Genomic DNA, 15594 nt, shown 5'->3' on the forward strand with positions numbered 1-15594 from the left:
GTAAACATCTATAAATTTACTTTTAAATACATTAAAAACAAAAATTTGGCTGCTCTTAAAATGATTTAATTTTAGCAAAACTCTGCCCCTCTCCCTACTCTAAGCTGGACTTTAGCCTTAAACACATAACAAAAAAATGTTAGAAATGTTTTTTCTTTCTTTTTTTAAAGTACCAATAAGGTATAAAGTGTTATCGTTTCTTTCAGTTATCAAATTTAGTATCAGGTCATTTCGGCTTTGCACCATATTAACCGACGCCTTAGCCGTTATGATTGACTAATAAATCAGCTAAGCCGAATCCTTTCTCATTTACTCTTCCTAAAATAATTGTAAATATTATTATAACTTTTTTAAAAGTGTCCTTTATAATAATTATTTAGATTACGAGCACTATGTTTTTAAAATATTTGAAAAAATACACTATTAAAAAAATATTTATTATATTAAATCACAAACGTTTTTTTTTTAAAAAAAAATTTATTTTCCAAAAAAAAACTAAATATTTCAAGCGTATTTATTCAAAGAAAATTTTGTGTCCAGTTTCAGGGGAGAAACATTTTTTTCGATTTTCGCTATTTACTTCCCATCCGCTACTGGTATCTTGGCCGGAGCTAATATATCTGGAGACCTTAAAGTTTAAATTTTCTTTAAAAATTATTATTTATAAAGTCACATATTTAAATATTAAAAATAAATATTACAAAATATTTGATATTATAATAAATTAATGTTATTTAAAAAAACACATATGTAAGTAATATTATAGAACTTGATTTTAAAGTTTTTAATATTTTGATTTATATTGTAAAGGTTGTTTAATCTGGATTATAACTAATTAACCATTTCGTTAAGAATCTATAAATATAAATAATATTGTGATATAATGTTCAAATAAATATCATGTAAAAAATACAGGGCCGTAGCCAGGAATTTTCACTTAGGGGGGCCAAGTGCTTACTTGGGGGGGGGGCACTATTTTTTTAAAATCAAACAAATAATTACGCATTCATATAAATTTTTTCCTATTTTTATTAAAAATTTAGTAACAAAATAATACTATAATATGAATATACAAAACAAAATAATACTATAATATGCATATACAAAACAAAATATTACTATAATAGAATACGGCGATTTTTATTTTTAAATTTTAATATAAATGAACTAAAAGATAAATTCTGCGTTATTCTTTTTTCATACGCCATTAATACTTTAATGTAGAGAACGAGGCCTCACAAGAAGCCGTTGATATCCCAATGATTATCGCTGCTGAGTAGCATTTATATAATTCTTTAAATGCATGATTATATTTTGTTTTATACATAATATGCAAGATATTTTCAAAATTATGATTTTCTTTAGCTTCCGAAGCTAGCAATCCTTTTGCTATCTTCATTTCATGATGCAGTGTTTCCATATTTAAGTTTAACAGGGATTTTAATGGGGCCATTTTATCTGATAAAAAATAATCAGGGTCAAGGGGGGACAATGTATTAAAAGATGAAAAAAGATTAAAATCATCTTCTGTAAATCGGTCTAAAAAACGATCCACAAAGTTATCTATAATTTCATAATATATCCTTTTTAAAGAACTCCAATTGGAGTCTTTTTCACAATCGAATTCTAGTTTGCTATCAACTAAAAAATCTTGGAAATTTTTAGGCGTTTTACGTACCCGTGATGATTTTTGGGGAGTAAGATTAAATTTTGATAGAAGTTTTTCAGCCTTAATCATAATCAAAGCAAAAGAATTATCACTTCTTTTATTTTTTAATATATTGATAGTAGAATCAATACAATTTTTAGCATCCACTAGATTAGTACCTACTGATTGTAGATACTTATTTAGTGGATCTATTGTAATTAATATCTCATAAATTATGATGGCTAATATAATGTAATTTATATTAATACATTGAGATAAAAGACCAGAGGCTTCGACTGAATCATGAATTGAAACCTCTGAATTAAGAGTTCTATTAGAAAAGTAAAATAATACTTCACCAATAGCCTCAAAATTCTCATAAATAATGCGAGATGTTTCCAAATGACCAGGCCACCTCTGGTCTAAAAGTCTCTTAAGGGTGTGGCCTGTATATTTACAGGATACGTTAAAACGCCTGAAAAAATTATACAATGCATTTGATAAATTAAAAAAATTAGAAATAATAACAATATTATTATACCAATTTTGAACCACAAGATGCAACTTGTGGATGTAGCAATGTATAAAAGGAACATTTTTATTAATTTTTTTTTGAAGAAGTGTTTGCACTCCTCCATTTCGGCCAGACATAACGTTTGCACCATCATATGCCTGGCTTATTATATTAGCTGAATTAATATTTAGATCATTAAGTTGCTTTAAAATGCAATCTGTAATGCTTTCAGCAGAAAGACACTCTAAATTAATGATTCCTATTATATTTTCTTGGATTTCTCCAGAAAAAATATAACGAATTATTATGCTCAGGTTTTCACAACCTGAAGCATCTTTTGTCTCATCAGCCTTAAGACAAAAAAAGGGCATCTCGCTTTTATTATATTTGTCTGAAATATGTTCAAGCACCATATTTGCCATAATGAATATTACTTCGTTTTGAATCTGTGGTGATGTATACTGGGCATTTTGGGGTATAAATTTCATAATTTTATTTAATTCAGGGTCTTTTTGGATGGTGTAGGAAAATATTGCTATAAATAGCCCAGAAGAATAAATTATGTTCTCATCTTTTGCAGCATCCGTAATATTTGTTGAACCAGTCCCACGGAAAGGTAGCTCTTGTATGCTAAGAAATAGCATCAAATCAAATATTGATTTAATATAATATTGATTACGATTAATTTGATCACCTCCCAACATTTTAGTTATTTCTGTACCTTTGTTTATATTTTGATTTTTATCATACAATATTGTAATTGAATTTAAATGAGCTTTTGAGCTCTCGTGTTTTAGCAGTCCCTTCTTGGCAGCTAACGCATTTTTCCAATTTCTGAATCCCATTTGTCCAAATTCATCACTTGGATTACACAAGTATTTCCTACATGGAAAACGAAAAGCAGCGTCAGCTTCTACATTATACTCCAACCAGTCTCGGCCTCTATACCATGATTTTTGAAATGATCTTGGCCTTCCATGGATATCTTTTTTCACGTAATTGTTTAATTTGATTTGATTTGGTTTATTCTGGCCAAAATCACCTGGGATTTGAATTGAACCATTAGAGGACTTTTTTGACACTAAAAATATTATAATTAATAAATTGTAATAAGAGAAAGGGTCATAATTAATAATGGTCATCAGGATGGGCGAAGGAAGGGCCTGCTGAAAATGAACAAACACAAAATTTATCTTGTATTTAAGATACAAGTATTTGCTATACTGTAGTGCCCAACCCTGATGAAAATTATCAGTAAAGTTGATCAGTAAAATTATAGATATTCAGTATTAAAAACTAGAAAAAGGTCATAAACGTTATATCTTTAAAGATTAACAAAAAAATATAATATTTTTATATTTATAAATCAATTACTAGTTGCCTCTTGACAATGAGAGACTGAGCTGCTAGATGAAGATGATTGAGTCTCTTCTTCGTCTTTATTTGTTTTAAAATCAAAATGTAATAATGAAACACCATAATCTCCTACTACTATTGATATTGTCAAAAATATAATAGAAAAATTTGAGTTAAATTTTAAACTATTTACCATCTTCCTCCTCCTGAGTGTAGTGAGGATCATTTTCTAGATTATTAGCTTCATTCATATCTTGAAATATGAGTGAATATATTTATTTTAATAATTAAAATTATTATACAAAAATGATAATATTAATAATAAATGTCTGTCTCTTATCTTATATAAAATAAATATATATGAAATAATAATATATAGGTAATACCCTATATCAATATCATATAAGTCATGAAATAATAATATAAATTTATACTAACTATGAGAAGAATCAGTTTCTGAAATTTCTGATGTAGTATTACTAGATGTTTGTAGAGGTGATGTTGCTTGACATTTGTTTAACTTTAACTTAAAATAAGAGTTAATAACTGATTGTTTCTTCATAATTTTAAAATAAACGTTGTAAAATAAAATAACTGGTTATATATTATAATATAAATGTGATACCTATAGAGAATGTTATACACAACAAAAAAAAATGAAAAAAAAATGAATGAATGATAATTTAATATTGGGTAAAAATAAAAATAAAACAGGATAGAAAAAAATTTACAAACTAGACATGTTTGTAGAATAAATATTCAAAATTTATTTTAAAAATATAAAAATAATCAATTCTAAATAGACATGTTTTTCGAATATTTTTGAATAAATATTCAAAATTTATATTAAAAATATAAAAATAATCAATTCTAAAAAAAATTTTCAAATTTGGGGGGGGGGGGGGGGCCAGAAAAATTTTTGGGGGCCAAAGATCTTTTCTGGGAACCAGGTTTGGGGGCCAAAAATTTTTTTGAAGCCGGCCCCCTCCTACGTGGCTACGGCCCTGAAAAAATAATGATTTAATGTCAAAGGAGTTTGCTAGCCATTATTTAGGCGTGATAAAAAGTCATCTTTTTATACTCTATGTCCAAATTCGTTTTCAAATCGTACAAATATAAATAGCGCAATTATTTGATTTGATTCGAATTGGATACGAATAATAGAATTATTGGATTCGATTCGTATTTTCGTTGGCCCAGTCCAAAGTTGATTTTATTTTTTACGTTTGTATAACGATAATATATTAAAATGCAACCGTCCTTTGTAAATAAACTGCTTATGACATTTGCATCTACTTAATACATTAACCCTTTACTAAAGTGGTAGTAAAAAATAAATTCCGCTTTTCCGTAGGTTGGGGGGGGGGGAGGTATATTCATTCTCCAAAAATCTTATTTAGCCTAAATTCAAATTAAATTTAAATGCTCGTCTCGTTCCAATGATGTCATTAGTTTAATACTATGTATTTCAATGAATATACTATTAATTACAAAAAAAGTATTATGTTACAGTCAAATCCTAGAATCAGTTCAATACGCGTATTGCCCTAATCAAATAGCGTAAATATCTTATATAATTATCTGAAATTTATAGGATAAGTATTCTACACATGCTGCAATAAATTTCCAATTTTAAAATAATGGCGCTAAATAAATTTTTTAAAGTTGAGTTATACTCATTTGTTTAAACTTTAAAGCGTTTTTTTAACATTTTTATAATATGAGAAAGAAATAAATAAATGTATTTCGGTATGTATATAATTCCTATCCTATAAATTTTAGATAATTTTATCATGAACTTTTGAATCATTTTTAGATGATTAATAAAAAAATATCTAAGATGTAAATCAGCCCAATCACGCGAATCGATTGATAACGTGATTTGACTGTATTATTCATAAATTAATATCATTTTATCAAAATTAACTTATAAATGTACCATATATTTGATATCAATGGTGTATAGAGTTTGATTTGAGGTAGTAAAAATAGCTTTATGATAGTTCCAATATATCTTTTTGAAAAAATGATTTATATATTACTTAAAATTCATATTATTAATTATTCCTATGATAAAAAACGATTTTTTTTTCAAACTGTAATTAGTTATAAAATAAAATACTTCCCAATTATGATTTTTTCAAACCTTTTATGGTAATTAAGTTTTTTTAGAATTATAATATTAATCAAATTACTTTAAAAAAATATATAGTTGATTTATTGATGTTAACTACCATATCTTATAATATCAGGGCGATCGCTTGGGCAAAAGCATGCGCACCTTGTCCAGTGGCGTCGCTAGGGGGTGGCGCGCAGGGGCTCGAGCCCCCTGGAAAATTTGAATAGCCCCCTGGAGTAAAAAAATGTTTTTAATGAAATCTTAATCCCTTGAACTAAAAATAATTTTTTTGATTGCCCCCCTGAAAGATTTCTTTCACTATTAAGTAAAATATAGATTTAATTTTATTATTTAAAAATTAATAAGACTATCTAAATATTTATTAAATGAATACTATTTTAAATATTAAATCAAATTAATACATATAAATTATATTTTCACTATGTCATCTAGCAATCAAATTTTGTGTTATAAATAGAATATCAATATCACTCACTAAATATTAATTTAGCATTAACAGTTGAAGCTTAATGGACTATTATGATTTAAATTATTTTATAACCCTAATTAAATATATATAATCATTTATTAATTGAAAACTAAAAAATTTAATATTGTAATTAGCAGAGTTCAAAATGACTAATCAACTATATTTATTTTTAAATTTTATTATCATACCTATTCCTAAAAATATTTTCAAGGTCCAAATAAGTTTAATAAAAAGTAAGTAAGTAGACATATAGTTTATAATCCTCTATTATATACAGTTGTTTATAAAATATTAGATAAAATGCCACTTTTATAGACATATTTGACAGTTATAATATATTACAGCTAATATTATAATGAATTTTAATAAATGCTTTTGATAATAAATATAGTAACATTTTGCTCTCAAGTATTTAACGCCATCTATTTAGTTATAAATAATTTTAAAAATTAAACTATAATTATTCATCCTACAATAGATGTAATAAATTAGATATCTTTTCTTTTATTTTTTACGTTAGGAAAGCTATTTTTTTCTCTTTCAAAAAACAGTAATGAGTTAAATTTTAATACAAGTATATTTTTGATATTTTTACAAACTACTATTATTTTAAGATATAATATACCAACTAGAGGTGGTGCGACAATATATTAAATATTAATTGTTTCATCATCATTCTGGTCCTTATTTTATAATTCCAAAATGTTTCATTTCTAATGTGACATTCTTGCCATGTAAATAACTTAAGGCTTGTGTTTTTATTTTATCAATTTACCCAACATAAAAAATTCTGATACTAGTTTACATCGTGAGTGTCATGATGGCTATTACTGCAAATTAACCAGCATCTATTATTTGTGTTGCTATGAAATTTAAGATTATTACTACAACGGCTGAGAGTATATGATTGCATATTTTAGATAAAAATAATAATGGTCAACTGTGTAGTCGTTTATATATTATATATCATTTAAAATGGATGATAATCTTTTAGAAATTTAATATCTCACAATAATTTAGACGCAATTTTTTTGTTTATCTGCAATCAAAAATATTTTATATTTAATAAATAGATTTTGTATTAAAAAATTTTATTTTTAAAAATGTCTTGTATTGTTTTAATTATTTATATACCAGTTTATTTTGTATGCATAATATAATAAATGAGAAAATAAAAATTCAGAATAATTGTTCAGAGTTAACAAATTTAAAAAAAGTATAATATATTAATATAAAACCCGGCCGAAGGCCTGGCAAAAGCGGGCCGAAGACCCGCGAATTGGGTATCATGGGGGGGGGGCGAAACCCCCCATAATTTTTTTTAGTTGAGCCCCCTAAGATTGTAAAGGCTAGCGACGCCCCTGACCTTGTCTAAACTTAATTTTAGTGCGCTAAATTTTTCTACCTGACGAACAAAACCTTTTGAACCCGCTTAAATGAAATTATAAATTGGCATTCTTCACGCTTAAATAATAAGCGCTAGCGATGAATAAAAAATATACCCTTTTATTTTATTTATTATGGATCCGCGTTATAGCCCTCTTCCACCAAAAGGGTCTGTCTATTGTACAAAATAAAAGCTTTTCACATAATTTATGAGTGTGACAAATAAATTTTCGAATTTTTATTGGTAGGGGGGGGGGAGTATCCTGGAGCCATTTATTTTTGAATTTGTGTATATATTATTTAACCTTTATATTTCAATAAAATTACTTGTATACGAATTTCGAGACATAGATCAGTTTAAAATTATATTAATTTTAGAACATGAATCTATTAAATATTTAGCTAGCGTTATATAAATCAGAGACCTGCAGAAATACCATTTGCACAGCCCAGCTCGGATTTTATATTTTCAGGCCCATTTTGAATTTTTTTAAAGATAATTTTCAGGCCCGGTCCGGATTTTTTAAAATATATTATTTATTTTTAATTTTTATAGCTAATAATAACGATTTAAAATATTTTATTGTAGAATATAGGGCCCGGTTCGATTATATTTAAAAAAGTTAAAATACTGCCCGGCCCGTGTACCAGGGAGGGACGGGCCTGCAGGTCTCTGATATAAATGATGAATGATAGGAAACTAAATTTAGATAGATTGTTTTTTTTGTTGTAAATGAGTAATTTATTTATAATATTATTCATTCATTTTTTTAATGATAGAATATACAGAGGCCAAGTCCCCATATTTAAGATAGTTTGGACATTAATAAATTAATTGTACCAAAAATAAAATAAGGACGCTCAAAAAGCTATTCCTAAGGGGACATTTGCAGCTATAGTAGTTACCGCTATATCCTATCTCGCCATGATATGGACTATAGGTGCTTGTGGAATAAGAGCCGCTACTGGTAACATTAACGATATCCAAAATTCAGGCTCATCATTCAATGTTACTACGGCATATATACCTTTTTACGAGCGAGGAAGCAAGTTGAGAAGTTGCGACGCCTACACTAATTGTACCTATGGATTGTTATACAATTATCACGTAAAAAGAATTTTCGTTATTTCGAATTTTATTTTTGTTATGATAAAATATTTGTTATAAAATATTTTTATTTGAGTGAAAGGAGTTTATCAGTCTTTTTTTTAAATTATTTTACATCATTTTAATCTTAATAGATTTACACCTCCCCTTGTTGATTTTCTTGTGATCCGAGGGCCGTAAAATTATCGGGAGAGTGGCACTGATGGAGCTTACATTTTTTAAAATGAGCATAAATTATGTTATATTTTATGCTTAAAAAAAACTCATTTTAAGTTACTCAAAACATTTTTCAAAAAATATAGGGAGACTGGCTCCCAAATGTCCCCCGTAGTTACGGTCCTGGTTATGCTACTGAGATGTTAATTAAAATAGACTCCATTCTATTGCTATATCACGGATATTAAATTTTCGCTGATAACATTTTATATGATTGTTCTTTAAATTCAACTGGGAGAAATTAAAAGTGCCATTTTTAATTCAACATTAATTGTTATAATTATAAATATTGATAATAAAAGAATATTTTTATTAATTTTTATACATTAAGTTTGTTGAATTAGCTAGCGGATCCGGTCCTATAATATCGGCCGGCATATTTTCCGCTACCCTTTCATCCGCTATGGCTTGTTTAGTAGGAGCTTCCAAAGTATTTCAAGTAAAAAAAAACTCATTTAATTTTCCAAACATTATGATAAACAATAAGCATTATTTTACTATTACTATACCATATAGTATATACAAACCATATTTAAAAGTGACAATTTTTCCAATATTTGCTTTAAGGATTTTCTATTTTTTTGCCTTTTAGACCCCTGAGGTAGCGATATATATAGTATATTTCATATTATGTTTAGGAATTTATTAAGGATGTACATATATTTTTATCGGATCGGGTTTTTTTTGTAATATGAGTTATCGGCCAATATTATAAAATTTTCCGATCCTATAAAATAACGTCTTAATTAATTTTTAAAATTTTTTTAAATAATATTTAAGAAATTATATTTGTTTATAAATGCAACATTCTAATATAATTTGAAGTGATAATTTTTTTGAAAACTAACTAAATATTTGAAAATTTGTTAAAAAATTATAAAATATATAATTTATTATTATATTTTTATAAGGAAGCTTATGACTTTAAAACTTAATAATTAATTTATAAAAAATTCTAACAGTTTAAATTAACCATAGACCAGATGGGATTCTCTACTTTCTACACAATAGAAAGACTATTGTAATAATTAATATTACGATTTTACTATATAAATAACTGATCAATATTTATATACTTTTACAATGATGAGTATAACTGAATAATTATAAAATGATAAGTAAATTAAAATTTGATTGTAATATTATAAATGACTTATGTTATGATTTATATAGGGTTATCAGATCTTCCTCAGTAGAAAAGAGAACATACATTTTTTGAATGTATTTTAAATAAGGCATTAAAATGAAGTTAAAAAATTTAATTGAATTTTAAGCAGTCATTTATTTTTATTGCATTTATTAATGAATAATTAGAATTGAATTAAACATAACTTATAAATCATATTTTTTTTATTCCATATTTTACACCTGCAGATATTTTTCATAATATATTTGGCCTTTTCCCTAAAAATTTATCGAAATCTTTGCAAAAAGATTTAAAATTGTATTGCCTCAGCAGGGTCCTATAAGTAGAGAATGTAAGAGTGCAGGAGATGTAAGGAATATCGAAGGTTTAAGAAAGTGTTTTAGGTGTGGTAGGAAGGATTATTTAATTAAGGACTGTCCGGGAAGTCATGAGAGAGGTGGAATATGATTACAGAGGGTTAAGGCAGAATAATTTAGTAAATCATGATTTAGGGTTAAATAAATATATAGATAATAGAAATTATATTAGCAATATTTTGGATATATATATATTGATGATTTATAATAGTTATTTTAAAATTAGCAGTGTTTACAAAATAATTTTGATTAAATTTTTGTATTTTATTGATTTTTATAATAGATATAATTTTAATTAGAATATATTTTTATTGATTGACTGCCTAACTGACAATTCTTCAATTCAATCACAACACCTTCCCCCTTTACTAATCCTACAATATACCATTAGCGGACGATGTCATCACTGATCCATCAATCATACAATCGAAATCATAACTATTACCCCTTCATACTAGCCCATTTTGTTCCATAACAGTCATCCCAAACATTCAATCCCCCCAATCCATCATAGCATCATTCTTCATACCCATATCATTTGATCCAAATCAATCCTATAATTATTCTCCGTATCCATTCATCCACTTGACCATTGCCCATCTAGACACCATTACCAATCCACCATATAATTATTCTCCGTATCCATTCATAATTCCTTTTATAGATTCCACGGATAATCTATTCCTCTCATTTGTCCCATGGCAAATAAAGAAAAAATTCTTTTAACGTCAACATTATGAGTTGATATAGCAAAAATGAAGCTTGCTATAATTCGCAGTTCACCATGTTGTTCAAGGATTAGAATATTATAAAAATATATTTTTTGGTGAAGAGGAAGTTTTGAATATTCAACACATCTAATTTTATTTGTAATAAACAATTTAAGGTTGGAAAATTGGTCGAACAACTTTTACTCATTTTAAAGAAACATTTTAAAAAGAAACATTTTAATTTCCATTGAAAACATTCCACTTCTTCTAGAGGTTCTGACTAAAGATCAAAATATCGTATTCAACTTCTTATACATTAAATAAATGATCTTTCACTGCATCTACTTGTATTTTTTGTCCATTTTTTATATTTATTTCTAATATTGTTTTTATTTATGGAAAAAAAATTCCATTTTTTCAACAAATATTTTAATTGGTTAACATTTCAATAAAATTATTTTCTTTCTCAACGGATTTTTTTTTTATCAAACGCATATATCAAGGAATGAGTAGATCACAGATATGTATCAGTTAAATCTTTTTCATAAAAATTTATGATAACTGGGGGATTGTTAATTGAAAGAAAGTACGATTTTAATGCTTCATACATTTCAATAAATCGTTGGACTCAAGGAAATAGAGAAAGCTATCTTGTTTGTTTATAATTAAACTCAACGAATTCATGATGAGGAGGATACATAAAAGAATCTTTAAAACGAAAAATAATAACATGATGAAAAAATATAGACAATAGTGTTGTTATATGGCTCGATTTTTTAAAACGGCTAGCCCAATATTTTCGCCAACAATGTCACTAAGTCTTGAGATTTCGTTAATAGATGTCCAAACCTTTCTACCATCTATGAGCAAAATCTATAGGCTTGGGTATATTTTTGAAAAAATATTGGGCTAGCCCTTTTCAAAAATCAAGCCGTTTAACAACAACACTCGGAAGTTACTATGATGCAATTGTAAAAATACTTTTCCGGTAATATGTAAAAATTAAAAAAAATTTATTTGTAAAAGAAGACAAATTAAAATAAAATAAAATAAAAATAAATACCGGTCATTTAAACATCCTTCTGGTGACCCTAGATTTATGGTATAATAATAGATGGTGGTATACTAAAAGTAGAGGATTGCATTGAAAAATTAAAATATATTAAGTATGTTTATAACAATCAGAATAGCGATATCGGATCGGATCGACCTTCAAAAAGTGATAACGGGTCACCGCTAGTATTTATTATTTAACCCTAATTTAGAATTATTTTTTTTTATTAAGGCTTTGTGCAGAGATAAATTGTTTCCCTGGATTCATGTTTTCGCATACGGCTCGAAAAGAAATGACGATCCCATCAGGGCTTATTTTTTGGCTTTCGTCATTGCGATAATGTTTGTCTTATTAGGTTGAAATTTAATTATTTAAATTAAAAAAATTAAAAATCTAGCGGAATTTTTTTAAAAAACATTTTCATTTGACGTAACGGTGTCCTTTAACACGTTAAGATTTTTACAATTATTTATTTAGTAATACGCGAGCGCTATATTTTTATTTTTTTAGGCGATCTCAATATCATCGCCCCTATTATATCGAATTTTTTCCTTATGGCTTACGCTCTAATCAACTATTCCTGTTTTCATGCCTCCTTATCCAAATCAGTTGGTAAATATATATTTTTTTTATGTTAAACACCACACCTAAGTTTTGAAAAATAAATTGAGTTGTTTGAATATTCAAAATTTTAAATATTATATAATGTGGAAGTTTAATAAATTCTCTCCTTTATATTCAGTGGCGTTGTAGGGAGGGAGAAAACCTGCTCAAAACTTTATAATTTGAGAACCTCTAAAATGATGTTAATTTGATGCTTAAAATCTCAGAATTTTTTTGACTTTATAACGTGTCCAAACTATTATCAGCAATATTATTCAACTTAAAATTATCTTATTGATTAAACAAACAAGTTATTCCCCCCCCCCACCTCCCCGCAAATTCTTAATTTAGGAGTATTTTATAATTCAAATGAATACAAATAATTTTATAACAAAATATAGGCTTCAGACCTGGTTTTAAATATTATAATAAATGGATCAGCCTAATAGGTGGTTTTCTATGTCTCGCGGCTATGTTCCTTATAAAATGGTGGGCGGCACTTGTTACTTTAATCGCCGTGCTCTTTCTGTATTTTTATATTCGTTACAAGAAACCGAGTAAAACAATATTTTTTGTTTGAAATTTTTTTAATAGGGTTCTTTATTATAGTAATAAGTATTTTGTACTCTGGAATAATCCGCCAGTCAATATTATTTTATTAAGAAAAAGGAAAGGCAGACAAAGAACCTTAAAGAATTTATTGAAAATATTTATATCAAAAGTTTATATGATAAGATTTTTTCATAAAATGAAATTGATATAAAATAAGATGTGAATTGGGGATCATCCACTCAGGCTCACATTTACAAGGACGCTCTGACCGCCGTCCTACGCCTGAATGAAACAGAAGAACACGTCAAAAATTTTAGGTAAAATATTCTTATAAATTTTATAAATACCAAAGCACATTTTCCCCTTAAATTCTGCGGCGAAGGTACGCTATTAGTGATCTGAATTGGTCCTACTTTTTCAAGCCCGGCCCGAAAATTTTTTTAAAAAATTTATTCGGCTCCATCCCGAACGATTTTTTTTTATTTATCCCGAAAAGCCCCGAAATAAAAATAATTATTAGTCCTTTCGGCTCGGATTTATTTAATTATAGATAATTTAGTCGGGATTTGCATTTCTATATATGCTATTACCTTAAAAAAGATGGGGGGGGGGGTGCTAAAATTGGGGAAAAATTTGGTTTTATTGCTTTGTTATAATAATTTATAACCTGTTTCATCACTATAACACAATTTTCATTTTTAAAAAAATTAATCCCTAGCTTATTAATTGGGCTTAGTGGGTCTATTTGCCATATTTAATTACTTAAAAAACTCATGTTTATTTTTGAATTGAAATATTAATGTATTCATAATATACTATTTTAACCTGCGGAGTGTAGGTACTCATTATGTAAAGCTGACCTCCATCATCATAGAGATCCACATTAGACGAGAGGATTAATATATTTTTTTTGAAAATCTGGTTTTCTTTAAATGAGGTTTCCCCATTGTCAATTTTTTTATTATCGTTTTAGTTATTATTATTATACTTGATTTAAAAAATAGTGAACACATTTTTATTATAATTGAAGACCTCAGATTTTGGCCTTTACTGGAGATCCTAGAACTCGTCCATCACTAATCGATTTTGCAAATCTTTTTACTAAAAATATCAGCTTACTTATCTGTGGTCAAGTTATTATAGAAGTAATATTAATTTTTTAGTAGTTATTTTCATTTTTATAAAAAAAAAATTTGAACGTTTGTTTTTATACTTAACGGCATTTTTTTTAAGACAGAATATTACATTAGAAATATTTATATTTAAAATTATTGAATTTTATTAATTGAATTTTACCTTTTTTTTCATATTAAAAAAAACAAATATTTAAATTTAATAGTCCTAGAAATTTTAATTAAAATTATAACTTATTGGCCACTAATAAATAGCTAAAAAAAAACTATAAAAAGATGTATTTATTATTAGTAAAATAAAAAATTTTAAAATTTTAAACTATTTAATTATATATTTTTTTAGCAATCCCCTGATGATGATATGATACTCGTTGATGTTAAATCAGTATACAATGCATTTGCTCACAAAAATATTAAAGCTCTATACAACACATCCATAGCACCCAATTTTCGACAAGGAGCTCGTTCATTGATGGAAGTTTTTATTTTTAACTGTTTTATTTAGTCATATTTTTAAAATATTTAAAAGATAGTATGGCGTAAATTATTATAAGAGGAATTTCTGTTCTAACTCTACTCTTGGTCGTATATAAGCTAAGGTCAAATTTTTATCCTTTAGGGTCTCTTCCAATCTTTTACATTTTTAAATAAATCTCAATAATAAATTTTAAATGTTTTTACTTATTGTATACTATTGTTAACCAAATGCCATGCTTTTAAATCCCTGTCCTGTTAGATTGAATAAACAACAATTGATAGGGTGTTATATTTATAAAAATAAACAATTAATTTACTTGGATTAACATTTTACCTAGTGTTGTTAAACCGCTCGATTTGAGCCGATTTTTAAAAACGGCTAACTCAATATTTTATCCAAAAAATTATTATGCAAGCTTGAAAATTTTGATATACAAAGGTTTGGAAATCTATTAGCGAAATTTCGAGACTTAGGCAATATGGACCTGGCTAAAATATTGAGCTAGCCGTTTTACAACACTAATTTTATCAGAATAATATTATAAAGAGTTTAAAATGGTTACTGATTACTACAGAAACTTATTAATGAATGCATTATATATACTTGTAAATTGAATACACATTTATAATTTGATTGAATAAGTATTTCATATTGTGTTTTGATGAATTATTTTTTTTTAAATTGAATTGGATTTGAAAAATGCTTATATTATCTTTAAAACAAA

At 26.7% G+C, this 15594-nt stretch overlaps 1 protein-coding gene across 1 annotated transcript in view; it reads left to right on the top strand.

Moving 5' to 3' along the window:
• LOC135924403 (solute carrier family 12 member 3-like) overlaps positions 1 to 15594 on the top strand; it is a 44793-nt gene that overhangs the window by 20289 nt on the left and 8910 nt on the right. The window contains exons 8-16 of the mRNA XM_065459460.1: positions 510 to 634; positions 8370 to 8621; positions 9169 to 9276; positions 12336 to 12459; positions 12615 to 12716; positions 13109 to 13264; positions 13477 to 13576; positions 14290 to 14404; positions 14736 to 14870. Coding sequence (XP_065315532.1) covers positions 510 to 634; positions 8370 to 8621; positions 9169 to 9276; positions 12336 to 12459; positions 12615 to 12716; positions 13109 to 13264; positions 13477 to 13576; positions 14290 to 14404; positions 14736 to 14870 — 1217 coding nt within the window. The remainder of the gene's footprint in view (positions 1 to 509; positions 635 to 8369; positions 8622 to 9168; positions 9277 to 12335; positions 12460 to 12614; positions 12717 to 13108; positions 13265 to 13476; positions 13577 to 14289; positions 14405 to 14735; positions 14871 to 15594) is intronic.

This window comes from Gordionus sp. m RMFG-2023, chromosome 2, assembly GCF_954871325.1.
Source record: "Gordionus sp. m RMFG-2023 chromosome 2, tfGorSpeb1-WG-v2, whole genome shotgun sequence".
NCBI classification, from domain to species: Eukaryota; Metazoa; Nematomorpha; class Gordioida; order Chordodea; family Parachordodidae; genus Gordionus; species Gordionus sp. m RMFG-2023.